The sequence below is a fragment of the Anomalospiza imberbis genome, chromosome 10 (genome assembly GCF_031753505.1).
Source record: "Anomalospiza imberbis isolate Cuckoo-Finch-1a 21T00152 chromosome 10, ASM3175350v1, whole genome shotgun sequence".
Classification (NCBI taxonomy): domain Eukaryota; kingdom Metazoa; phylum Chordata; class Aves; order Passeriformes; family Viduidae; genus Anomalospiza; species Anomalospiza imberbis.
The window spans coordinates 23708360-23735566 of NC_089690.1; the positions used below are offsets into that span (position 1 = coordinate 23708360).

General features: G+C 41.0%; 1 protein-coding gene across 4 annotated transcripts in view; it reads right to left on the bottom strand.

The window, feature by feature from the left end:
* The window catches only part of CLSTN2 (calsyntenin 2), a 324249-nt gene that overhangs the window by 230901 nt on the left and 66141 nt on the right, over window positions 1-27207 (bottom strand). The window contains exon 1 of one of the 4 annotated variants that reach the window (XM_068201287.1): window positions 18600-18648. The exons of 2 other annotated variants lie outside the window; for them this stretch is intronic. In XM_068201287.1, coding sequence (XP_068057388.1) covers window positions 18600-18636 — 37 coding nt within the window. In that variant the 5' untranslated portion in view covers window positions 18637-18648. Of the gene's footprint in view, window positions 1-16301; window positions 16414-18599; window positions 18649-27207 lie in introns of those variants that run through there. One more of the 4 variants, XM_068201292.1, reaches the window with a different exon arrangement.

Below are 27207 nucleotides of genomic sequence, written 5' to 3' on the forward strand. Positions count from 1 at the left end.
CTGAGAAGTCTGGGCCGCTACCAAAGTCAGTGGGCAGGTGTAAGGTAACACACTGAGCCAAGGAGGAGGAGAACAAAGCTCTTTGGATCAGCTTCACCTCACCTCCTTGTCTAGAGAAAACAAAAACCGCATCGAGCAGGACTTGGGGCAAGGACAAACAAAATTCACATTAAATGTGCACTGATTATCATCCCAAATTAGGCACACCCCCCTCCAGACACTGCCCCAGACACATTTCCCGCTGTCCAGGAACCTGTTGTGCAGCTCTCAGTCCATCCCCATCCTCCTCAGCAACAGCAGCACAGCTTTCTGCCAGCCCACCCCTGTATCCCATCCAACCTCACCTTTCCTGCCTGTTCCCCTCCAAGGCCACCCCTCACCTTTCAGGATTCTGAAGCACAGCTTAAATTATGAGGGTCACAGCACTCTGTCCTAGTACAAATAGCATATTTTGTATTTTGATCCAGCAGGATGCTGCCTCACAGCATAAGAAAGTTTTGCAGACAGACAGACACACTTCTCTGAAAGAGCCCCTTTACTCAGTTCTTGAAGAGTACAGCACTGGGATGTTCCAGGCATTTGATCTTTTCTAATTCAATCAAGACTGCAGAAAAAGCAATAATTTTAATACCATGGCAGCAAATACTCAGGTACAACTGTAACTTCCAATACACCTAATTATTTCAGTCTCCCACTTTTTGTTTTTAAGCATGATTTTTTCTGTATGTTAAATGCAACATAGATAAAAGGACATTGTAATGGCTTTCATCATTCAGTACAATAAAAAAGATAACTTAGAAATTAATATGTTTCTCGGAATCAACTGCACAAGAATTTCACCATCACATAGGAAAAAACTACTTGACTGTAATTTTAAATTTAAAAAAATCAAAATTCCCTAAAAAATGCTATTAATGGTAACCTAAAACAATGTTAACAGACAACAGAATCTGTCTCAGGTAGGTGCAATAGAGGGTTGCCCAGTGATCAGGTCACTGTTGAACTAGATACAGAAAAGATGATAAAAATTAATTTATCTCTTAGCCCTGTTATTGCCCACTGAAAAAGCCATTTTTTGCACAGAATCACAGAAATTATAACAAGGCCAGATCTTTTAATTCCTATTATATTAAAAAAAATTAGGTAAGCTTTACTGTGCTATTTTAAACATGGAAAAAATGTGACAAGTATACCCATTAAAGGTCAACACTGTTAAATACAGATTCAAGGGCTGTGTGAGTTAGGAACGGACTCTGGTGGCACAAATCAGTTCTGTCTGAGTGGGGCTGTCAGGACTGTGCTGGGGTGAATTTAGGGCTGCCTGGTCTTGTGTCTGAGATGACCCTTGGACACAAACAGCCTGGGTGAGCAGCAGCTCAGCACAGCAGGCTGTGGGTGTGACATCTGCTCCAGAGACTCTGTGCTCCAGCCTTAGCTGGAATTACCTTTTCTTACTTTGGAGCCTAAGCAGAAGTCACAGCTAAGCCGAGGCCCCATGTGTGCCCACTGGAAGAAGTCTAAGCCTGAGTCAGAGGGTCCAAAATCCACCAGGCAGGACGAGCTGTACCCAGTGGTGTATTGCTGCTTCCTTTATCATCCTGTGCACGACACCATCCCCGTCCCTCACGTCAATGGCTTTTGATCCCCATTTATCAAACAGCAATGTCCTCTCCTGCTGAACTGAACTGCCTCATGTGCAGCGGCTATCAGCCTTCCCCACAGCACCCTGAACAGCCAGGTGAGCACACTCCCCAAGAGCTGATCCAGGAGGATAAAGGGTTTACCTCTGACCTTATCAAGATAAGAGTCTGAGATGTAGGAAATTAGTAATTTTGCTTATACAGTTTGTTTTCCCCTTTTTAAGGACAAGATCTAGAGCAAAAGATATTAATTGGAATAAAATGACAAGATGCTGACTAACAAAAAATCATCTAATTTTAAAGCAGGTGTAATTTCAAAGATTTCAAGATACAGGTCTGTCTTATATCAGTTTTGCTGTGTAAATAAAAATAATGCTGTGATTTAAATAGCCAATGCAGAATATACCAAAATAATTTTCATTACCACAATATTAAACTGCTATCAATCCATTTTTTCCATAAACATCTCTTTCATGTTCTGCCTTTCCATCACAGAGGCACTGAGATAATTTTCTTCAATAAAACAATTTAATTTAAAGGATTTTATCCACATTTCACAGTCTGCTCATGACCTACTTCTTTGTATTTGAACTAAAACTAATCATATTTCTCATGCATTTTACAGAATAATAAGATCAGGAATTGAATATTGGAGAGAATGGGAAAATACCACAAGAGATGTTTCCACACTGCTTCAAACAACTTTGAAAGCTCCAAGTCTGAAACACTAAGTTTCTGCTGTGGAGGCATTGATAGCTTGAGTTTTGAAAATGTGCATAGGTTAATTAAAATAGGTTAATTAGAACCTGGCCTAAGCAAAACCCAGATAAATGTAGTTTACAAGCCAGTGTTTTTTCCAAAATTAGTTCCAGTGAGCAAGTCCAATGAGCACCTTTGTTTCAGCAGTATCAATAGATAGCATAGAGGTATAAATGCCACTCTGAAAACTCCCTGGTATCTCCTTGTTATCTGGTAAATAAGATAGTGGGTTTTTTCAAGCATACTTTTTTTTTTCTTTAAAGTAGATACAATAGCAATCTTGACATTTTAGATACAGCCTCTGTCAAGCTGATCAGAGGAAATGTCCAGTTTGCTGATTAGTTCTTGGTTTCACTGATGATCTCAAAGGCTGATGATTTGTATGTGCTGAACCACTACTGAAAGGCTCCTCAAACTTCAGACTCTCATTAGCTTTAAAAAGAACTTTCAGACATTTAATCATCATTGCTACATTTTGCAGACCAAAACGTAGGGATGCTCTGTTCTCTAAAACTTTCTGCTTCTGGCAAGTCAGACTGCTGGCCTTTCAGAGCAGTGGTGACACAAACACTGTGCATTACCACAGTGGGCTGAATGATTTATTCATACCTCAGGCTCTTCTTTTTCTGCCCTGTATCAAGCCACAACAGAATCTATACTGGATTGCAAATCATAATGACCTCTGTCCAAAACCCAAGGGCAAAACTGCCACTTTTATAGATACATAAATGATTAATAACTGGGAAAGGAAAGAATTGCATGTGTTTTTTGCTATATTAAATCATCTTCCTAAAGTGTGTTGTAGTTCAGCTTGCTACAAGTGAAATCACAGAGGAATACAAAAATCTGAGCCTGCTATTTCTGCAAATGCAACAGAGAATGAGAGTCTACGAAGCAGCAGATTCCACATCACCACTCATGCTCCCATTTTCACTATGCCAAGAGAACAAATCCTTCAACACTTCTCCACAGCCTCTTCCAAAGAAAAAAGTTAAACAGCAGAAATAACAATTGGTTCAACAAGAAATTAAGTATTTAATGAAGTAAAGCAAAAATTGTCTTAAATTGGATAAATCGCCTTTTGGTAAGGCAAGAAAATGCAATTCTCTCCATCCCTGTATCAGTTTTACCAGTACATGAGCCTGAATTTGCCAGGAGAAGTAACTTTATGTGCTCTGTGTGAGGCACAAGGAGCAGCATTTGCCACTGCAGAACTGTACAGATGAGTCAACTGCACCACTGGAAGAACCAAGAGCAAGTGTTCATTCTCTCTCTGCACATCATTTCTCAGCAGACTGTAGTCTACCAGTATAAAACAGCATATTCAAATAATTTAAAAAAATTCTTTCCTTTCACAATTATCTGTAAATTATTTACCCTTTGCTACAGTTAATCCATGTAGGAAGTTCAAAGAGAACAACACAGAGCTACATCAGCAGGTTTTTATCCTGTGGTGTGCTACAAGGATGCCTACAAAGCCCAACTAAAAGCTTTTAGTAGAAAGCTTGAGCTTTTGATCCAAACTGGCAAGTTCAAATGTTTCAAAACCATACCATTCCCTGAAAACACAACTAGTACAACAACAGGAAGAGTTGTTAATTTTTAATCAGTTCTGTCTGGATGATAACTGCCAGCAGTCTTCACCACCACTGCAGCTGCTAACATGGCTCTCACTGAGCTCCCTCACTGCAGATTTCTCCAAATTCTGCCCAGCTTCCTCTGGCAGCAGAATGCAGGAATCACATCCCACTGCTCATCGGCAGGAGTGGGGAGCAGCAGTCACATGGAACACGAGATGCATGAGCTGTCCCTCCACTGATCGGTGCAGGAACATCATATTAACCAAAATACCAGCAACAAGCAAAGCATCAGCAAGGATCCAGATGGTAATTCTGCAAAAATTCCAGAATGTGTTACCTGTTTACAGGGTGGTTCTGCAGTCTTGTACTCAGAGAAGATGGGTACATAATGCTATGCCAAAAAAGTTTAAAAACCCAAGTATTTCAGAGAAAATCCTTCTTTTCCCTGAAAATAGAAGGACACACATGCAGACAGTAGATTTGTACTTGCCAGTCCTCCTCTTTCTTCCACACAACCCCCCGTCCTTCTACTCTGGGAAGAAAAAGAATCCATTTGATCATTCTGCATGCCCTGACCAATGAAGCACTAAGACACTAAGACTGTCAAATACCTTTGTTTTCTAAAGCATCATCACCTCTCCATATTAATTAACCTCATCCCCAGCTGTAATCCCAAACCAGCAAATGAAGCTAAGAACTACAGAACAATTTGAGTCATGTGGCACAGGAAGAAACAGGTAGAGCAAATGTAAATCACTAACAACCTATTCTCAACCACCTCTCACTTATTAGAGTGTTGTTGAAGGAAAGATGGTAAGAAGGAAAAATAAGGGGGGAAATCCCTACCCAGCCATGTAACTTCAGGAGCCTTTTCCCCCGAGACACCAGGCAGGTGGGAGGTATCCCACCCTCATCAAATGAAGGATGTTGGCCTTTGCATACCCTGCAACCATCCAGGGAAAAAGCAGCCACTGGAAGATTCTGCCTCCTGTGAAACTTTGCCTGGCAATGGCAATCACCTTAGAAACATTCTGCAAAGCTGCTAGTACTGCTTCAGCACTTGGCACGAGTTTACTCCTGAGCAGCAGCTCCACCTGAAGCTGCATCTGCTTTGAGCAAGTCCTTGTTCAAAAGCCTCTTTCTGTTCCTCAAGTGTTTTTTTAGTTAATCCTACCTGGTGCAGAGGGACCACGCTCACCTTCTGCAGCCCTGACTTCCCCAGGCAGCAATAATCCACCAAAAGGAGATGATTTGGATTTCAAAGCACTCAAGTCTAAAAGTGCTGGCCTAAATCTGCCAAATTCAGTCCCAGATGGAACAAAATCAAGCTGAGCCAAACTGGGAAGTTAAACTGCAAATATATTCCCCTTCTGCCAAGGAATTTTAGTCTCCTGCCCTACTGGGGAACGGGTTACAGTTAAGTCCTATTATCTTGAAATTGCCTGGGTTTTATTTCAGACTAATATTTATTGGTCTACAAGATATGTTTTGAGTTTAACAGTTACTTAAAATACACAAATTTTAGTTCTTCAAAGTCTCAGTTATTCAAGTTTCTTCTCCCATTCTCTTTTTGTATTTCTAACTCCCAAGGAGTCCAAATATATGCTTCTACATCTCTAACCCTTTACAATTCACACCATGCACAGCGTGCCAGTCACAAAATTAGTCTGTGATTTGCAAAGGAGGCTCAGCTCAAAAACAGAAAATAAACCCCAGCATGTACAATGATTACTCCATTTAAAGAGGAGGTGGGCAGAAATGAAAGTTACCACAAGATCAGAGAACCTTTTATATTGATTAGAGTTTAAAAGGACAACAAGAATAAAGAAGCCTGTGAAGAGTTATTAGTACATGGTAATCACCACTAATGAGCAGTCGTTAGCCAATGCATTCTAAGCGAGGGATCTCAAGCACTAACTCCAAGTACAGAAGGAAGCAGGATTTACGGAATATGGGTATTCACAGGGATGGGGAAGTTTACCCACCTCAGTACCAGATTCCTCTCTAGGGAATAATTAGGTCATTTCCATTTCTTTTTTTATCTTTAATCTTCCACTTCTGAAATTGTTTTAGGACAGCTATTCTCACAAAAGCACAGTAAACAGAAGCACATGCCTGTACAAGTTCCATCATTAATTAGCTTTTACAAAGCATTATGATTTCAGTACACTAAGCAATTGCTGCTAACTTTGTGAAAAGCAGATCAGTGTTGCCTTAAGGTTGTCCCAGCTCCAAAATCTGCACTGAGTTGCAATGCAAGGCAAGCAGCTTTTATGCAGTGTCCTTTAGATTGTGTGATGCCCTGGGAGGCTTGGATGTCAAAACACACTTGGGTTAATTAAAACCAAGGTCACATTAACACTGTTGCTAGTTTATTTTCTAATAGGTATTACATCAAATTTCCTAATATCAGTAAATTTGGTATCGAAATTTGAGCTGCAAAATTAGTTCTAAACTTCTGCTAATTTAATAAGGATCATGGAGACGTTAATATCTATTAAAAAGAAGAAGAAAGTAACGGTGCTATACTTTCTCTTGAACCTCCCTTTTGTCTGAGGTTCCTCAGCTTCCTTGACATACTACTCTTTTTCTTTCCTTTGAGGTAAGATTTGCAAATAATTAACAGGAAAAAACAATTTATAGAAAACAGTGCCATGTGCACAGACCAGAGGTAAAGTATTTATTTTGCCAGTTTCTTGCAATAATTATAAGTAGGAGGAAAGGAGTGAGTGCTCCAAAAAGTAAAATACAATGTAATTACTGGCTTATTTTCCTTCCCAGGAATGCTTTGGAGTCTGGTGTAAACCTGGCTTTATTTCTTATTGTGACAATAAGAACCTGCAACACAGCTGAAGCTATGCAAAGCCCTTCAATGGTCTGATTGCTGTGGGCATTGTGCCAGCTTGGTCACACTTGTATAGGAAGTGCTGAGTTTACCAGAGGACCAATGGCCTTCAGAGACTGGGAGAAAGATCTCTCTCTGAACAGATTTTACTTAATTCAGGGTACCTACTACACTGCACAGCCACGTCAGTGTAGATCTCAGGTCTGCTCTGGATGTGCCCCAAATCACAGCAGTTCTGACAGACTTGTACCTGTGAAGCTTCTTGAAGGGATTTGGTGCAATTTTGAAAGCTTGGTCCGAGCAGTATTTGCAGAGCACATTCAATACTTCCCTTACATTGGTCACCTCCAATCAAAATCTCAGGAGTGGCTGCAATTACATAGATTTGAGTAAAACAAGCCTGAAGTTTTCTGGGACCTCTGAATATCGAAGGGGCCTTAAAAACTACTGGCATTCAAATTACAGACTAAGGGAAGGAAAAGCACGATGGCCTCTGCTGCTTTTCTAAGTGAGGCTTGGTATATTTGCATTAATGAAGGGCACTTAGCCCAGGTATCCACAGAAACATAAAATCAGTATGGTTTTCTCAGAAAGGATGCCCTTTAGTGACCCATGCTGGACAGATCTTCAGATCTTTAACTTAAAACATGTAGTCAAAAAACTACTGGTCTTTCAAGGTCTAAAAACCTGACAATTCCTTACATTTGTCTAAAGGAAATGCTCATGATAGGTGAAAAACTCACAGTACAGAACAGCTCTCTAGCTGCAGCCACCCAAACTGTGTGAGGTCACAGGACTTGTGCTTTCCTTCATCCCTTGCCCACCACCAAGGGCTGCTCTGGAAGGAGGGTCAGGTTCTCCTCCATCCCCTTCTTGGGTGATGCTGCCCTGAGCTCCCACAGAGATTGGGTCGCTCATCAGTCTTCCAAAATGGGATGTTTGTGACTGATGGATTTCTACCCTCACATCCATCTCAACCACCTTCCTTTCTTCCTGCTTCCAAGGTTAGGTTATAGCTTGACATCTTTAATTTTAGTTTTAGGTTGGGTTTTCTAAAAACTCCTCCTTCCAATCCTTAAAAAAAAAAAAAAAAACCTCAAAAAACTTAACCTCCATAAACCCAACACCAAAACAAAGCCCCTGAATACCCCCACCTGACAACTCCTCTGTGTCTCTGTTCTCCCTCACACCCCAAAGGTGATGGCTTGTTTTTTAGCTGCTATTGCTGTTTTCATACTCTTTGCAGAAGGAAGTATTTTTGTCACCATTCAGCAGAATTTAACTTCCCTAAATTCACAGTCCACAGCAGAAATGTCACATGAATGTTCTGCCAATTTGTTTTTCAATTTGAAATTCATCATTCCCAAACTCATACTGAAGCCCTCATTCTATTAAAGCCTCTTCACTGACTTCAATTAGACCAGCACTGATCCTCTTTCTTCCCACACATTTCTACCATAATCTGGTTACTTCCCACTGCAGCCATCATATTTCTCCTTTAAATCCCTAATCCCACAGAAAACTTGAAGTATTTATACCATGAAGACTGAGCAGTTACCCCAGTGCTGAAAAAGGAATGGAAGAAAAGCACAATATTGCCGGTTCTTCTGAGCAGGTGTGGAAAAGCTCAGTGTGGTTTTGCCCCCTGGAGGGCTGCCTTTGGTTTGCACAAGTACTGGACACTGTCATGATAAGCACACTGTTCTTCCCAAGTTCAAACCAGCTCACCTCAGTGGCCAGCCTGGCTTGCAAAGCATGGAAACAACTCCTCAGTGACACATCCATGAGCAGCACTGGGACAGGCTGCTCTGCCTTGGGCTAATGCAAATATGAAATAAACACAGCATGTTCAGAGACTCAGATAAGCCAGTTTGGTCCCTCACCGCCTTTTCCCTCTTCCCACCCTGTCTAGATGACATCCCACATCACAGTGTTCAGCTATATCTGCTGCACAAAGGGTCCTTTCTTACAGCACATTTCCCAGTGCTCTCCCAGCTTCAGCTAGAATGCTTCAGGTGGCAACACTTCCCCTGAGAAACTCCTCAGCAGCACTAAAAGCATCTATTTACAACACTTTTTCCCCCTTCTTATTTGTATTAAGGATATCCCTTTACTGCCCTCCTCACTGCTGAGCATGAAACAAAAATTGAATTTTTATCTGTGCTTACATAGAAATCATATGTTGCAATTAGATTAATGATATTATACATGTTCTGCTTTTCAGAGATCCTTTCCCTCTAGTCCTCAAAATTTATCTCTTCCTTTATTCAATTTTCTGTGAAGTTTCACTTAGTTTTGCTGTAGATCTGGAATGAATGCAGCACTGCCTGTGTGGAATCAGAACTGTCTACAGTCTCATCTCTAAACTCATGGTGTGTTGCACCTACTGGTTTCTTCCATGTTTCTTTTAGAAATCCCTACCTTTCCCTTTCTTCTGTCTTACCTGGTCACCCATGTACCCTTCGGTCCTTGCACTTACCCAACACTCATCTTTCCCCTCAGATTTTCCACGGATGTATTTGGTACCATATTTTTCCAAGAAGAAAGTAATTTTTATCTCCACTCCTGTAACACAGATACAGCTTCTGGTTTACCGTCACTGAAAGATTTGTGCTGTGAACACATGTTCCTTCTTCCAGATAAAGTTATGGAGTGAGAAATCACCTCATTCAGCACCTCAGAAGACATCCATGAAACCTCACCAAACTGCCTTACTCGGTCTGTGAGCTGTCATCTGGTTTTCCAGAACTGAAGCTGCCAAGTACTGGATGAGAATAAGAGCAAGAGCACACCCACAGCCTCGAGACATTCACAGACCAAAGGCAGCAAAAAGACTGGTTTTGAGACTGGTAGAGAATCAGAGGCAAAGAATGTTGAGCTCACCAAAACAGCAGAGATTTTCCATGTACTTTCAAATGTGGAAAAGAGCAATGCAATAGAAAAGGGGATAATTTTTTTTCGAAGTTACTTTTACTTCCAGTGCAGCAATAACAAAGTTTTCCTTCTCTTTAATCCTGTGAACAAAGAAGGACTTTTAAATGGACTTTACAGCTTAAAATTGCTACTCTTCTCCAATGGATTTACTCTATGTTTACAAGCTGCTGGAAAACCAACAGAAGTAGAGAGGAGCTTATAATAAAACCTCATCTTCAATTATTGCAGCAATTACAGCAACTTTAGCCAACTGTCACTCTGGAAGGAGTAAGTGATGCCAGTTAAAGCTGTCAGGGTGCAGTGAGCTGTCACATCCCCTCTGCCTGGGGAGGAACAGGGCTGTGACCCCTGGATGGGCAGGGTTCTCTCATGATTATCTCTGCTGTAGTTGGAAAAATCAGAGCATCACTGCAGGCAGTGCTGCCAGGCTGCTCTCACGCCTCCCTGGAGCCTGTTATAGATGAGTAATGAGATGGTTGGCTCTCACAATTAAGGGATGAACATTTTATACACGTCAAGAGAAGGCTTATAAACGCATAGTTATGTTACTGCAAAGTGTCCACCCCCACCCAGCACGGTTATCCCGGGAGGCTCTGAGGAGTGTGGGCGCTGGGGAAAGGGGCAGGCTGGTCGCTCAGAGGCACGGCACGGCAGCACTGCACCTCCCATCAAGTTACATGAAAGCGTCTACACCAGTGGACAGCGACAAGGAGCCACCTCCCCTCCAGAAGGGGCTAGGGTGACCTGGTGCAACACCAAGGCTGTAAAAGGTGGAGCATCTGTAGGTGAGCCAGCCACGTGGGGGGAGTGCTCCCAGCGCTGCTATTTCTCCTTATTTAGTCCTTCTGTTGTATTTTTTGTTAAGGTTTAATAAACCTTTTACAATTTTTAAAGTGAGCGGTCGTTTCTCACAAGCCAGACAAGAGCAGTGCCAGGGTGGGGTGGAGCAGGGCACTCCGAGGATACCCCCCAGAATTCCCAATCTCAGTCCCTGGGCTGGAATTTTCTGCTGTGATCAGCAACATGCTCATTAGGCCAGGAAGCAGATATAAACTAAGTCTGATTTACTCTTAATGCCATGGAGGTCTTGTCATTCAGCTCATCAGGATGTAAGTCTGAAATTACAGAATGCCTTAACCAAGCTGTGCTTCAAAACAACCTATTTGACCCATTTCTATTTTTAAAGCCTCCACGTTAGAGGCTGTAAAGATGTAACACCTTTTCAGTGTAAGTGAACAGTCTCACTGATTTGAAATATAAAACTAGTAAAACAATTAATCCTTTACAGATTCAAAAAGTCAATTGCAAACTTAGGCTCTTAATTTAAGTTTTTAAAAATTTAAATTTTAAAATTTGCTTTTCCTTTCTCTGGTGTGATCTTGTGTATCTCCAGTTCTGTAATTGGGTTTATAGACCTGAATTACTACAGTGTAAAATATGAACTTGTCGGTGATGGTAACATTCTTTTAAATAGTGCTATAATTTAGTTGGCAATAAAATGTGTTCATACTGTGAAAATTTTTATAAAATTAAAAAAATAAACATCTGCTTTCTCATGTAAGAGTCACCAAATGACTAGGTATCATCTGGAAGATGTACTGATAATGGTAGAATAGTTCTTTATGGAAAGTAAGAACACCAGTTTCAAAGAAATAAAAATAAACTGGAAGATTTGTTATTATTATGTACTCAAATAAAACAATTGTATTTTCCCCCTATGTGCCTCTCTCAGGAAGGCAAGGGACCCTGTCCTGTGCCTCCTCAAGCGCTACTTTCTCAAAATTCAAAACAATATTTAACTAACAAGGAAAACATACAAGATGACTTTGAATTTTGAAGACTCTCAGAGAAATGCTGCTCATTTTCACACTCACAGCTTGGGCAGGTAGCCTTAAAGCAATACTTGTATCAATTAACTGCATCCAGTCCCAAATACCAGGTATGGAAATGGGCCTCTGACAGTCCAGCAGACCTTTGTACCTGCACAGGAGGACAATGTTTATTAGCTGGAAATAATTGGATATGCACCCACTGCCTGAGCATCCCATTGCTGAACTTTCTGGAAAGGGAAGTCCACATGTGTAAGAAAATGAACGTTCAGATGTCACCCAAAACCTCCACTCCTCCTAAGAGATTTTTTCCACCTGGATTCTCAGATAACCAGCTCAGGTGTCAGCAGCTGCCTCGGGCTACTTTCCTTCCGTAAAAGATTAATTGAAACCTAACACAGTTCTGGTGTTGCATACCATCCTTTTGGAATGCCCAACCTTTGAGCTTTGTCCGTTCTGCAGCCACTTGTCCTTCACTGCTGGTGGCAATTTGAAACACCCCAAGTGGCAAAGGCGGGGAGCTGGGAAGGATCCCAGCTCACAGGAGCATCCTGGGCTGCAGGAGAAAAGCAAGAGGTGTGAAAGCTCCATTTCCTGTAAGGGATAAGGTATCATATACCTACAGGACATTTAGATAGAAGCCAAGCTACTGACACACACACTGATTTATTGTAGCGCTCCCAGAATCTCAGGAAGATCAAGAAGTGGTCAGAAAGCGATCATGGAGTTATTTTCTCTGATAAAGATTTTACAGTTTGGATTGCTGGAAAAATAAGCCAGTTTTGCTCAGTATCAATTTCGTCTCTGTTTGGCCATCACTTTAGTCTCTTAGCACCCAGCTAAGTTGCTTAGTTCATCTTTGAAAGGAGCCAAGCAAATATTCTTTGATAATATACTAACTACGAAGGTTTCAGCATGATAAAGAATCTGAAAGGTAATGCAGCCCCAAAAAGTAAGTTATTTTCTCAAAGCTTGTATATAATTATTACATTTATTCTAAGTTCTACCAAAAAAACTCACCAAGAATTAGTTAGGAACTATGCAAATGATTTCCATTTTCATTGAATAATTAATGCCTATGAAACTTTTCAACATTTATCATCACTTCAATGTACAGTCAGATGAACGGATAACAAATGCACTGTCTGAAAGGAGGAAAGTTCTTATAAATCATCTGTAAAGTTAAAGCTGGGCATGAACCGAGATATTTGTGCAGTAGATTTATTTAAGAATAAAATGTGATGTTTTCAGCTTTTCTCCTATCAAAAACACGTACAGTGTCAATTTGGGTAAAAATAATTATGTGCTTTCAGTAATCCTATCTTTCCTAATATTTGGAGGGAGTTTCCTCTTGCTCATTGGGTTGCATTCATTTTTTACTGACACATTATAACAACAATTTTCAGGACAGGGAAACTGGAAGGATGTAACAGAGGAAGTGATCGGTCTAGAATCATTTTTCTTAATTTAAATTTTTTCCCAAAGCACACCCGACCTTGCCAGGTCTTTGGAGTGACCCTGTAAAGTCTCATTCCAGAACAGGGCAAGAAATTTACCGTAAGGAAGGAGAGAAAGCTCCAGGTGAATTGGGAAGCTCAGGCTGCTGTGCTTCACATGCACTCCTGAGCTCCAGGCCTGGACTGGGAGCAGACTTCAAGAGAGAGAAGAGAAAAAACATTCAGCCTAAAGCTGAGAGGGGGAACTTCAGCTCTAACAAAGGCTCAGGAGGATCATCTCTTCCCAGGATTAACTGTGTGAGAAATCAGCTGCCGATGGAAAATGAATTTTTATAGGCAAATTCACCACACAAATACTGATGTAAAATATTACAAAGCAATTGGGGGCCCTTGTCAAAGGCACACACTGTATTAGCTGTTTTTTAACTCCCAGGATTTCACATGCAAATTCCTATCAAGAACGTACCTTGATGCACTCAAGTCCCTTCAGTTAAGAATACATGTTAGACATAAAATAGCAACCAAATTAATCAATTGTAAGACTTTTCCTGCTGCTAATCCATGCAACATCAATTATCAAGAATAAAATTTGGCCCTATATATATTTCTGTGGCAAAGTGAGGACTGCTGAGGCCAGGAAACTTGTTTGGTTATATGAACTTTGGTTACCCATGTCATGCAAATGGTCCCCAAGATATTGCCTACAACCAGCTTTGTGGAGAACAAAACCAAAACTACTTATTATTTCAGAAAGGTAGAATTAGCATCTTACTCATTGAATTCTTCTGGATTTTTTTTTAATAAGAAATTTAGTTTTAATTTCATATCAGGAATTGTTCCTTGTCTCTGAGTACCCACTGTTAAAAATGGCAGATGCTCAAGGTAATGGAGCCCTGAGTGACAGATGAGTATTTGGGCAGTATTCCATCCAGGAGGATGTCCCAGCACTGCACTCCTGCTTGTCCTGCCTGTCCCCTCTGCCATGGCCCCAGCAGAGAAATCTCCCCCAGGACCAAGGCAACCCCTGATGAGCAGAGCCAGATGAACTGGGAGAGCATGAGGGGCCATCCAGAACACAGTGGTCCCTCTCACCCTGTATTGTCCCTTCCTCCATTGGCCTTTTTTTCATTTTCTAATTTCTTATTTTAATTTGCATGGCTTTGATATTATCTAAACAAGTTAAATGGTAGAGGATTCCTAATCTACTAATTCTTAAAACAAGTACTAGGAAAATAACAGTGGTCATTTTGGCATATGTTTTACATGCTAAATGTAGATCAGGTAGGAAACACAGTAACCTATTCAACAGCTTTCATCTTCTATGGAACAAGATGTTGATGAAAAGCAGTTTAGCAGCTTTGACAGCAGAGAACACAAAAAATTGCTCATTGTGACTCATATTATGTAAATGGTAACATGAGATGGGCAGACTTTCTAGTCTGGGAGCTGGGACAGAAAGATTCTACTTGGAAAACCCTTAACAGGCTTGCAAGTCCAGAAAACCAGAAATAAGACATTAACAGTATAAATTGCTTGTGATACTGTTGGGATTTTTTTATGGTTTTTTATTGTTGCTGCCGCTGTTAAAACAGGAGAGAATGCTTAAGAGGGGAAGAGAGCTTTCCAAAAGTGCCATGTTTTCTAACACTGAAGATGATTTGTAAGATAGTTAATCATAAAATACACATTTTGCTTTCAAATTCTGCAGACCAGGTGCCTGTGCTAAACTATGCCCTGCATTAATTACGAACCAGCATTAGGAATTTGAAATCTTCCCATTTAGACTATTGACATCTTCCACAGGCTTACATAAGGAAACAGCATCAATGTCTCACTAGGCAGGTAGGTTTGAAAATATTGGGTTTAAAAGCACATTTAAATCTAGACACACAAAATGCTTCTATGCATGTAGCAGCCATCCCACACAGACCAGAAACCTTCACTTCCAAACATGGTTTCTGAAAAGCCTCGTGTCTAACATAACAGAGCTCAGCTGTTTGTTAGTCAACAGCAAAATGTGCTTGCAAATACAGTCTCCTAGTATTTACCATCGGTAACTTCATACTAAAATTCAGCTGTTCACTTAGAAACTGATCCCAGGTGGTGGGAAGGAGTTTTCTGAGGAATTTCTTCAACCTTTTGCAAGAAATGAGCACTTAACTCCGTGACCTTTTGCCGTATTTTCTTAGCCAGCTGCCAGAATTGCTATTTACTTTTTTCTTTTTCTAATATACCCTTTAATCTTATGACTTCTGATCTATTGGAATTATAAACTGTGTAAGAAGAAAAAGAGAATTAACGGCTTTCTCTAAATTTCATTGTGCTTTTTTTCACAATAAAAACTCACCATTTTCACAATTACCATTCTGAAACAATCACAGACACAACTGAAATATCCTTTTTAGAGGAGCACAAAAAGCTCTGAATTCCATAAAATATAAGTTCAGCTTGAACTGTTCGATATCGAAATTGGAAACGCGCACTTGTTTTAAGTATTTCATTTTCAGAGTTTCAAATTTAAAGTAGAAAGAACCAAGAATCCTTGACTGCCCAGCTCTGTCAGTGAGGGAGGAAACCCATTTCTGTATGAATAAAGCCTGACAGGATGCTGGCTTGGCATGTCCACTGAAAAGCATTACAGTAGGAAGAGTCCAATTAATTCTATTAACTGCTTCTAATATCCCCTCATTTCAATTTCTAATTCAACTTCAAATTGTCATAACTGGATCCCATTACTGCTTCTGAGGTTTTTGGTAGATTAGAGAGCTGCTATCATGACTCTCTCTCTCCCTGCTATGTTGGCAATTATATAATCAAGTGACCCCTTATGTTTCTAGGCCATAAAATGCAAGAACAGATTGAGGTGATTGGAAGTCTCATCACAAAGGACTCTTCCTACCCCTCCCTCCTGACTGGAAAAACTGATATCTCATGAAACTGTTTATTTGGACAGCTCAGCTGAGCCACGTCTTCACTCAGCTACCTGGAATACATCACTGTTTCTCATCCCTGCCTTTCCTCCATTCTGCCTCTTTAGATAAACCAGTAAGAAAAGGCAGAACACAGCATTTTTGTATCTCAAAAATGTCCTTTTTCCGAGAGGATGCAGCTGCCAGCCCAATGCAAGGCAGGAGGTGCAGGGCAGCCCTGGAGTGCTCAGTGTGCCTGTCCCTGCTTGGGCAGCTGCCCTGGGATGTCGCCTCCACCTTCAGAGCACAAAGCCACAGACCCCCAGCAGAAAACTGTCACAAACCAACCTCTGCACAGCCCATGCCTCTGGAGAGCTGTCTGGAACACAGCAGAACAGCACCTGGAGCCACAACTGCAGCAATCCTTGCCCTGGTAACTGAGCTGTGCTTCACCTCCCAGGAATAATCCTGATGGATCCTCCTGCCTTCAGTAACTGCACTGCACTCCCAAACAAAGGCTGATTAGCGACCTGAGTGACACTTTTCCTTTGAAGTGTCTCCAGGGAAAGACACTCCGTGCATCAAGAACACATCTGCTTCCCAGAGGTGCCTGAAAAAGAGGCACTTCAGGCTGTAGGTCACACACATCAATTACCTCAGTGGTTCCTGCAGCTCTGAACCTTTCCCATGCTCAGTTCTGCAATCCCCCAGCAGCCACCCAGCATGGGTATTCCAAACAGCACAACTAAGCAGGATACACATCAGGAATACCATCTATTACTTTATTCTTGGGTCATATCAAGACTAATTTAATCCCTTTTCCTTCTTTTCCCCAAAAAAAGAAACAATTCATGACTTGAGAAGGCACTTCTCAACCCATTGGGAACAATCCATTTTAACTTCACTGAACTTCTGTAACCAGCAGAGTGCACTATGACAGGCATGGGTGTGCTGGGCCACATCCAAATCAGGTGTAAGTCGACATAATAAACTGATTTATTATATATTTAAGAAGCAACTGAAAGTACATGGAATTAGATGAAACTTTTAGCATGTATCTTGAAAAAAAAACCCAAACCAACAATTAGTCAATCTCATAGAGCAATTGCTGGCGAAACCAAGCTCTTGGTAGGGAACCGTTTACTCTTTTCTGAAGATCAACAAGCATTATTGACAGAAGTATTTAAATATGATTCCTTTTTTGTTTATTGGCAGTTATTTTCTGTAGAGCAATTAAGACAAATCTTGATTGCAAGGAAAGCTTAATTTGCAACAAGAAATACATATTTCATGAAAGCTGATAAGGTGTTTCTAATTGTGGAAATTGCCCTACCTCCAAAAAATGCTGCAATTTCTTCTTTTGGGGAGGATAGAGATTTTTCTATATCCTAAGTATCCATTCCTGTTGAACTAATTAGTCAGTGATGCATGAAATTAGACTTCACCTGTCAGGGTGACCTTATAAAGATCTTTTGGAACCTATTATTTAACAAACACTCCAGGATAATTCATCAGGGAGGCCACAGAACTGGACACAGAGCTAACTCACACCTAAGGAACAAACATGTCTGGCTTTTTTGTAGCTCCATATTATTATAGGAGCAAATAACATTTTGAGGAAACTTCCACTGAACCTTTACTTTCATATGGCTTTAAAGAGATAGAAAAACAATTAAACATAAAAGCTTTTCAAAAAGTTATCTTTTTTTTCTAATTTGCTATGCCTGTATTACCAAGCACTGTTTGATATCAATATTGATAAATGAGCAGCTGCTACAATGAAATCCATGTAGGTATAAACTAAGTGACATTACAGTATCTTGTACTGCTGAGCTTCCACACAGCTCCTGCTCCTGGAACAGGAAAAACGTTGGGGAACAGCCCCAGTGACCACAACTGCAGAGCCCAGAGAGGAAAGGAATCAAGCTCACATCATGCCAGATTCAGGACTGCACCTGAAAATCCTATACCGTGTAACCTGGTGGACTGAGACAGAAAAACAACACTTGCAGTACTTCCCACTGAAATGAGAAGTCCCAAGACTTTCAGGAGGAAAGATAGCTGTGTTTCTATTTGTAGGAACTAAAAAGCAAGTGCCCACCATAAATTTAATTGCAAACAACAAACCAGAATAGCTCAAGCAGCTGGTATGACAGATAAATGATTAGCTAATGAACAGGTGTCTTTAATCTGGATCACAGTCGTTTCTTGCTGGCAGACACAGGACACATGGTTTTGACAAACATACACAGCCTTTAGTTGCAACACATCATTACTTTTTCAGTGGGTTTTCTCCCTTTTCTGTGCTCCTGTATAATTTGACACAAACTCTGTATAATGGTTTCTATCTACTTTAAAGGGTTGTGTGTCTCCTATGACTGCAGAGGACATTCAAATGCCAAGGGAACAATCCAGCATAGAAAAAAAATGTGTGTGTGTATATATAAATATGATCTCCACTTGTCCTTAATAAAAAATTAAGAACTTTACAAAAGCAAACACAACCATCTCAGATCATCCACTTTCCTCATAAAGCTTCTTACTTATTGAGTTAAATGCACAGTAAATTGATTTATAAACTAACCAAAGGGTAGCAGAGGAAGAGAGAAGATAAATAAGCCCTGACAGCTTTTTCTCCTTTTTTACCCAGGCAGACCCTGTTTCTCTGCCATGACCCATCCATCCCAGCCAGGTGCTGCAGCTGCCAGAGCAGGGGGATGAACTTCAGTGCCCGTGGCTGAACCCGCCATCAGCAAACAGAACTCCTGTCATGATCCTGTGTGCAAGCTGTGCCACATCAGGACCAGCTGATCCCCACCAACACCGGCACGCGTGAACTGTTAGCACTGCGCTTCAGCTCCTGCTGTTCCTGAAGGGAAGCATTTCCAGGGACACTGCTGGGACAAGGCAGGGCCAGCAGTGCCACGCCAGGTGAGCCAGCACACAGCCAGGAGCAGAGCTGAGCGAACTCAGCTTTCTGTGTTACTGCAGCTCCCTGGGGACTCACAGGATCAGAGCAGAGCTGCAGACACCCTGAGCTGCTCTGCCAGGCACCTCAGCTCCCCAGGAGCGGGGCTCAGAGGGAATTTAGCAGGTTGAGCCCTGGCGGTGCCAGAGGGGCTCTCACGATGCAAAGACGAAAGACTGCAGCTGACTGCACATGGCCATTGCCAGAGCCTGGAGCACACTGCACTGCCTCACCTTCCTCTGCACTGCTCTAACTGCCAGCAAAGCACCATTCAGAGAAAGTGGACACCGAAGAACTGAGCGAGTTTGGGGCTGGCTGGGTTCACTTCAGCACAGACACAATTCCGGACAGAAATGACAGAATTCCTTTCTGAAAAAGGATATTTGAAAATATTGGTAGACATTTTCATCAATAGAACTGAGCGCTTTCACCCTGCTCCAGATGTGCTAAAACATCCTGACAGCTAAAATGTGGACTTGAGGAAAACACAATTTAAAAATGAAAAATACTTACATCAATTTTTGTGGTCATTGAAAAACAAAAATTTCATATGTTGAGGAAAGTTAAATGCTTTTATTTTACTCAAGGCTAATAATACACGATCACGAAAAAAAAACTTTCTGAAGAAATTTCAGAAGCTAACAGTGTAACAGAATCTCTATTACTCCTACAAATCCTCATTTTTATTGACTCTTGCAGCAATATATTTGAAGTACAGCCCCAGAAAGGTGAAAAGAAAGCTGAGTTTCCTTATACTGTGCAGCTTAAATTGGGAATTTTCTAAACTTACTGTGTGTAGCCACAGGGGCTACGAGAAAAACCACGTCAGTTGTCTCTGATCAGGTGTCCTGCACTCAGACAAACACCAATTGGGGCAGAAGCAAAGCCAGAGCAGAATCAACACTAAATTATAGTAGCAGAGAAGTTTTAATTTCAGTGTTTCCTTCACGAACTAATCACGTAGCAAACTTTTCATTTCTGGGAGAAGGAATGATGCCACATCATCTCCATCTTAAAAGGCATCCCTGTGCAATTTATTCTCCACGGTGAAAAAAATAAACCCAAACCAAAATGCAAAACCGATCAAAAAAAAAAAAAAAACCAAAAACCTTAACAAACAAAAACCAGGCAAAAAAATCCCCCAAAGAAACAAAAAAACCTAAATAAAAAACCCCACACCACAAATGAACAAAATAAATAAACAACAACCCCCAAACAAAATGAAACAAACCAACAACAACAAAAAACCACAACAAGAAAAAGAAAAAAGCTTCAAGGAAAAAATAATCAACCATGTCGTCCCCCCTCACACACAATAATTCATTACATTTCAGTGTATTGGTGGTATTTCAGTAAATTATGGTCTTGAGACCACTGAAGTAGTCATGACATTTATTCTCTCCATTTATGAAATGGAGAAAATGCTGCAGCACAGAAAGGCTTTTCTGTTCAAGGCTTTTTTACATTATTAGCCAGTACGTGCTGGGTTTGTATTTGGATTTTGATGAAGATTATCAGTGTAATTTCACAGGTTCCCAGTGACACGTGCAAGGAAAGTGTTTAACAGGGAGCTGAGCTGACATTTGGCTTGCAAAGCCTTTGAACTAGTGGGTGCATTAATTCCACTGCAAACATCCTCAGCCCACAAAGGCTTATGCTATTGTTCCTGAATTATCCACAAGCTTTGAGTTAGCACATGAGAGGCCTCCCAGAGGGTCACAGATCATTGGTTCTGCCTAGACTAGTCTCCAGCATGCTGATCAATAAGAGACATAATTGGAAGGTCTCAAATAATTGGAAATTTCAAAGGACTGCTGCAACCTCTACAAGCCACAGAACTGGTACAGAAACATGTAAAAGTACCAGAATCTGAGGGGACTTTAAAACAATGCTCTAGCATCAGTTTTTAGAGACTCTGCCCTTTCAGAAGCATCCTTCTTTATCATTAGTATCTGGCAATTCCACCCATCATTTTCTGGACAAAATTAGTTCAGATTATGAATATTTGAGACTTGAAAACTCTCTTCTAACTTATACTGGGATAGTACTGTCTAACTTCTGGGGGAGAAAACAGAAATTACAAATATGCTTCAAGGACTTTTTTGGGTTATTTACAAAACTGACAAACTTCAAATTAAAATCAAATCCAAATAAATGAGATTACACATTTCATACAAGATTTGCAGTACATCCTGGTTTTACTGAAGTATCAGAGTTCTAACAGTAATAACTTTCCCTGTCCCTGCTCTGCCAACAGAAGTTCATCAGAGCTTTTTGCTCCGATGACATCTGAGATATTCTGGTGGTGCCAGAGGAAGCACAGGAGCTGATTTCCCCCACCATCATATGCCATTACAAAAGTGCAAGAACACCTCAATGGGTTTGGTGGGAAAATATCAGCTGCTGCTGAGGTGTTACCTAATTCCAGAACAAACTTCAAAGGTTCCACCAACAGTGTGGAATGACCTACTATTATTCAGTTTTGTGATATCTCTACTTCCACAGAAAGAAGAATAAAAGCAAAGGTCTTGACTGTTCATTTCTGGACTTTTTACTGCCTGTAATGTCAAAGGGAATGGTATCTTCTGTCAGTCCCAATTCTAAAATGCTGTTCTTGACCACGTTTTTGGTTTTGTTTTTAAAGGCTCAACTCTCCCTCAAGAAGATCAGACAACAGCTCATCATCTGCTTGAATGCATAACTTCTTGCGAAGCAGGGATTAATTGCCAAGGAAAAGATTGCACTTTCAGATGTTGAAGTAGTCTGACAAGAGCAAGAAAAAGTTTCCAGCAGAGAGCTAAGCAGAGGTCAGATCAGCCACAGAATAATCAGTCTCCAGTGCAGTGCAGGTCTTGTGCTTTGTCACACCGACCAATGGATATTTCATTCTGCCTGGGGGTGCCACCAGGAGCCAGAGGGCTCAAGCCACAATAAACACTTCTATCCTAAAATCCTTTCTGTCCAGGGTCTTGCAGCTGGAATTGCAGGCTGCCAGAAGAGGCCTGTGAGGCACTGAGCTGCAGGCAGGTCTGAGCCTGGGAAGGAAAAATGCTTTTCTCCCTGCACTGGGAGGGGACACAGGAGGTCTGCAGGGACCTGCTTTATTTTCTCTGGTTTATACAGGCTGTGGAAAGGCCCTGCCCCAGCTGTAAGCCCAGCACGGTGACCTGTGCAGAAAGTGGAGCTGGACACTGTCCAAAAGCTCCGGCTCCTCCACAAGCCCCGGAAAGCTCGGATCCGTGTTTGGAATAAGAATGCTTCCATGTGGGAATGCCAGAAAAGACATTCAGCTCCCACACAAATGGGAGCACAGGAGGGAAATGCTGTGCACCACAGGGCAGGGGCTCAGGGCCCTCAACAAATAAAAAACTGAATAAAATAAATCATATTTTATATAAATAAATAAAGCTTTCTGCAGTAGTTGAGGAGGGCAAAGCCTACCCCGAGCCCCGAGACACAAATGCTGTGTCCTCACTTCACATCCACAGCTTGGGACATTGTTCCCTCACTCACATCAGAGAACAAACTGCACCCACAATATCATACATATCACGTGTTATATTAGAGGGTGTTCATCTACTACACAGCAAATACAATGTTTTTTCCTGATAAAATACATCAGAGATTGCATCAGTTAAACATTACATTCCACCCCATTCTAGCAACAGGACTCCAAGAGAAAAACAGACCAGCACCCTCAGAAAGAAGAAAAAGCAATCTCCTGGAAAGCTCCTAAATACTGTGCTCAACTGAATTTCTTGCTGAACTATCCCCTCTGGAAATTGCATTTCGAAGAACTGAGAGGAGACCTGAAATGAAGAGCTTAACGTACAAACCTTGTAACTCAGCATTTCTCCATGTTTAACCATGTTTCATCCTAAAATATGAATCAGTAAATAATGCAAAGCAAGTCAGTTGTGTAACAGGAAGGAAAAGAGAACTGGAAACAAGGCCCAGAAAAATCAAAGACATATCATATTTTTAATATAACTGTGAGGCATTTTAAAATATTGGAAGATAGGTTATAAAAACAGCCCGTTTGTAATTAATTGTCTTTGAAATTATAAACATGTAATTTTTACACATTTCCTGACAAACCTTTCATTTAGCCATTGATGTCACTATGCAGCTTCTCTCTTTGAGAACTTCTAATGCCCAGCATTTCACTGTGACAGCTGGCAAGAAATCTGATGGGAGTTTTCTCATTAAAAGTATAGCTGCGTTAGTAGCCAAATACTCCAAAATGTGAAACACTGAAATTTAACGATGGGGAAAAGACTTGTTTCAACTTAACCAAAAAATCAGAACTTGAACTTTTTTGGAAACAGCAGTTTGCTATTGTTTGAAGGGAAAAAGTTGTAGGTGTTAAAAGATTAACCAGGAGTTGAATAAAATGCCAAGAAGTTAAGGGTAGAAGGTAAAGTAGAACAAAAAACGAACTGTACAACACATGCTGTAAGAGACAGATCAGAATTTGTATGGTATAAAAACACAAATGATCCTCAAGGATTTGCTCTGTAAAAAGCTTGTGATAAGAAGTGCTCCTGGGACTACCTATTACCAGAAGATATCCCATTCTAATGGACATCCACTAAACTTCCACTCTTAATGAAAAACATTGCCTTTGGGGGGCATGCTTTTATAACAACATTACTTCTTCAGAAGTAAAACTCACCTCCTTCTTACTTTAACAAAGCAATTTGACTTGTGCCTGGTTTTCTTTGGGTGAAAAAGAATAAAAGGCTACTAAAATATTCCAGTTATCAGAACAGCACGGTGCAGTAAGTGCAAATCAGGCACAACCCCAAGCTATGCAATATTTCATCTCTTCCCAACACAAATGCAATTAACCACCACAATGAAGTATTCACAAGGGTTATACATTTGGTCAAGTTTTATGCAGCCCAAACTGATGTTTTAAAACAATAAATTATAATTTCACATTGCTTCTGCTTCTTGCATCTGATACTAAGAAAGCAAGAATTAAGGGGAAGCAGGATCCAGTTCAGAGACATGAATTCAGGTGACAGAATCAATAGACAATATTTACTGGTCAGCAGAGTAGCAGCCTGAGCTTTACAACTAAAATCAAAAATATTGACAACAGCAATTCGAGTGACTTCACCCCTCCCAAGCATTAGCAGAATTTGCTCTCTTCTGGCATTAATTTCTTCAATGGGAGCTTTGGGAGTTCTCAAATCCAGATGGCTTATTTAGGTGTTTAATTTTAGGCACCTGCACTTACTGTGATCCATGCTTTGACAAAGATTTGTGTGTGTTTGCCCCAGTTCACTGAGTAGGGAGCAGCAAGTGGTTACAGGAACAAGCTCCAGTACTTACATTCTTACTTGATAATGATGTCTAGCTCAACAGCCTCTGTCCACATAGATTTTAGAGCTCTTGGTCTAAGAACACGAGTCCCAGAGTGGATTTAACACCAAGGAGCCTTTGGACTGTGATCAGATATCACAGCCACACAGAGTTCCTGAGGATTCCAGCAAATCCATCTCCAATGCAAAAGTCACCTAAGATTTTCCAGAGTCCCTAAGTGGATCTCCTCCCTCCACCTTTATCCCTGCAGTAAGATGGACTCTGCTCCTACCTTCCTTCCTCCCCTTCCCACATCCCCTCCTGCTCAGGAAGGGTATCCCTGGCTGAATTCCAGACACTAGCATCCCCTCAGAATCATTCCACGTTCAGCCGCAGACACAATGGCACAACCTGGAAAAGTTAAGCTCTGCAATATTTCCTGAAAGAGACAAGGTTTATTCCACACTTGTTCTTCTCAACAGAGGCTTTATTACACTGCTCTGTGCAGTGCCTCTTCACAGAAAAACAGAGCCTGGGTTTCTAATCTCAAGTTTTAGCCACGAAAAACAGTTATTCCTCAGGACTCACCACCACACAGTTGCTGCTACTTCTGCTCATGATTTGCAAGCGTTTCCTTGTTAAATTGCACTCTATGCAGTGTGCCAAACGTGCACACATGGCACTGCAGCACTTCCAGCAGCTCTGAACACTCTGCACAATTACCACACGAAGGGCTGATTATGTTTTACTGCAACTGCTCTTTCTAGCAAATGCCTCAGGAAACTGCAGTGCTGCAATTACAATATGCTGCTGATGAAGTCCTTCATGCCTTCCCAGCATTTTAGGGAGTTTCACCCATTTTTATTTATTCTGTTAGGAAATACATGAGCAATATAATTATTTAGCCTCCTTTTTTAACTTCAGTATCAAATTAACTGTTCACCCCCAAAAGAATATTAGTCTGTACATCTTTTCTGTTTTGCCACTCTTAATTAGCCCAGACCAAATACAGTGATGGCAGTTCTCAAAAGCATTTTGTCTTTCAAAACCATCAAACCAGCTCAGCCAATATAACTGTTATTGTGGTTTCACTAACCACCGTTCCAAATTTGATCTTGTCAGTTTTCAGTGTAAATGGCAAGGTACAACTAATGCAACATTTTGCATTCAAGTCTGTTTTGAAAATAAAATACACTTGCTACTGGTGGTATTTTTATACACAGGAAAATGGAGTCATGAATAAATTAAGTCAAGGAAACCTTCAAGGCCATCTGCTGCAGCCACCTCCTCAACTCAGGGCCAACTCTGAAGCTAAAGCACTTGCTCAGGGCCTTACACACCCTCTTTTCAGTATGTGCAAGGATGGAGATTCCACAGCCTCTCTTTTCCCTCATCTCTCCTGTAGGGAAAATCACAAGGAATCCCCATGTGCATCCCCCCTTAGGCTTTCCTTTCCAATTTTATATTTGATATAGACCTGACAAATACATTTTTGAGTATTCCATTTGGGTATTTGGCCTAGAGCAACATGTTAGAAACTCATCAGAGGTATGAAACTGCTTCCAAAAGACACTTTATTTTCAGCAGCAGTTTCTATTCCATGAGCCAGTGGGCTGAGATGGCTGGAAAACAGGTACAGGTACAATACTGTCCGCACTTTTCCTACAGCTGATCATCCTCCAACAATGAAAACACCGTGTTGTGGCTGTGGAAGAACAAGATTGAGGCTCTGGCACCTTCTCATCTCTCAGTGCCATCAGGTGGAACATTTCCTCCCAGGAATGGATGCATGGAGAAAAGTTACCCACAGGGATGAAGTATGCAGTCAATATCTGGGATTTTAAACACTAAAATAGTTTTTAAAGCCCCACTTAATCCAGACACAGTCTTTTATTTTGATGCTATTGATTCCAAAAGACTGAGAACAGAATCTTAAAAACTAAAAAAGCACCCGCTGTGATTAAGATAAGCCTGTATCAGGCAGCAGTCCTACCTTATTCCTACCACATCCGAGAATTTAATTTTACAGCACCTGCTAATTCAGTTGCATTAATTTAATTTTTTTTTTTAATCTATAAAGCAGATTTATATTTACAGATGATGTAACAGTCTGAGATGCAGAAATTGCACCTTTTTGTGAAGGATACCGAAGTTAAAAAAAAAATAAATTCCAAGCAAAGAACAAGAGAACTGCACTGGTTTTCACTTTCTTCTTAAACAGAAAGCATGCATCCCCCTTCCTCCCATCTGGACTTCATGGGCAGCAACCCCCTTTCTCCAATCTGGACTTCATGGGCAGCTCTTACCAGATCAGTGAGAAAATCTGGGTGGTTCTCTCTGCTCCAAAAAACTCCTTCTGTCCTCGAGGGTGTGATGGAGAAGACACATCCTCCATGGCAAAGCTCCAGCACCCACCTGAGCCCAACACGTCTCTCCAGCAGCTCATTCACAGGGCTTGCTGTTCTTCCAGTGTCCTGCCTCTTCCTGGCCCTGTGGGAGCTCACAACACCTGAGGCACCTGCGTGAGGCCAGGTTGTGCTGCTCCACATTCTGAATTTACAATTCACTCCGACCCTTTGGCTCATTTGGGCATGAAGGATGAGATAATTGGATCAGGACTGGCTGGACTGAGGAAGGGCAGAATCAAGTTCTAATTTAATTTTATATCTATGAATGTGTCAGCAAACACTAAGATTAAATGCAAATTCAAATTCTCATGTTTAATGAACAGATGGCCAACAAATCAGAATCCTAGCAATTTTTAGTTCTGAGATTAATATTGTCCCTTTTTACTTTTCAAAACAATCTAGCTCAGCTAAAACAAAACTAAAAATGTATATATACATCATAACCAGGCTACACACTGATTGAATATAAAACTTCAGTTGTGACCAACCACAAACACTCAACCTTTTTTAACTCCTTCATATATAAAATTCCAGGATCTGCATCACAATTCCACCACAATGAAATTTT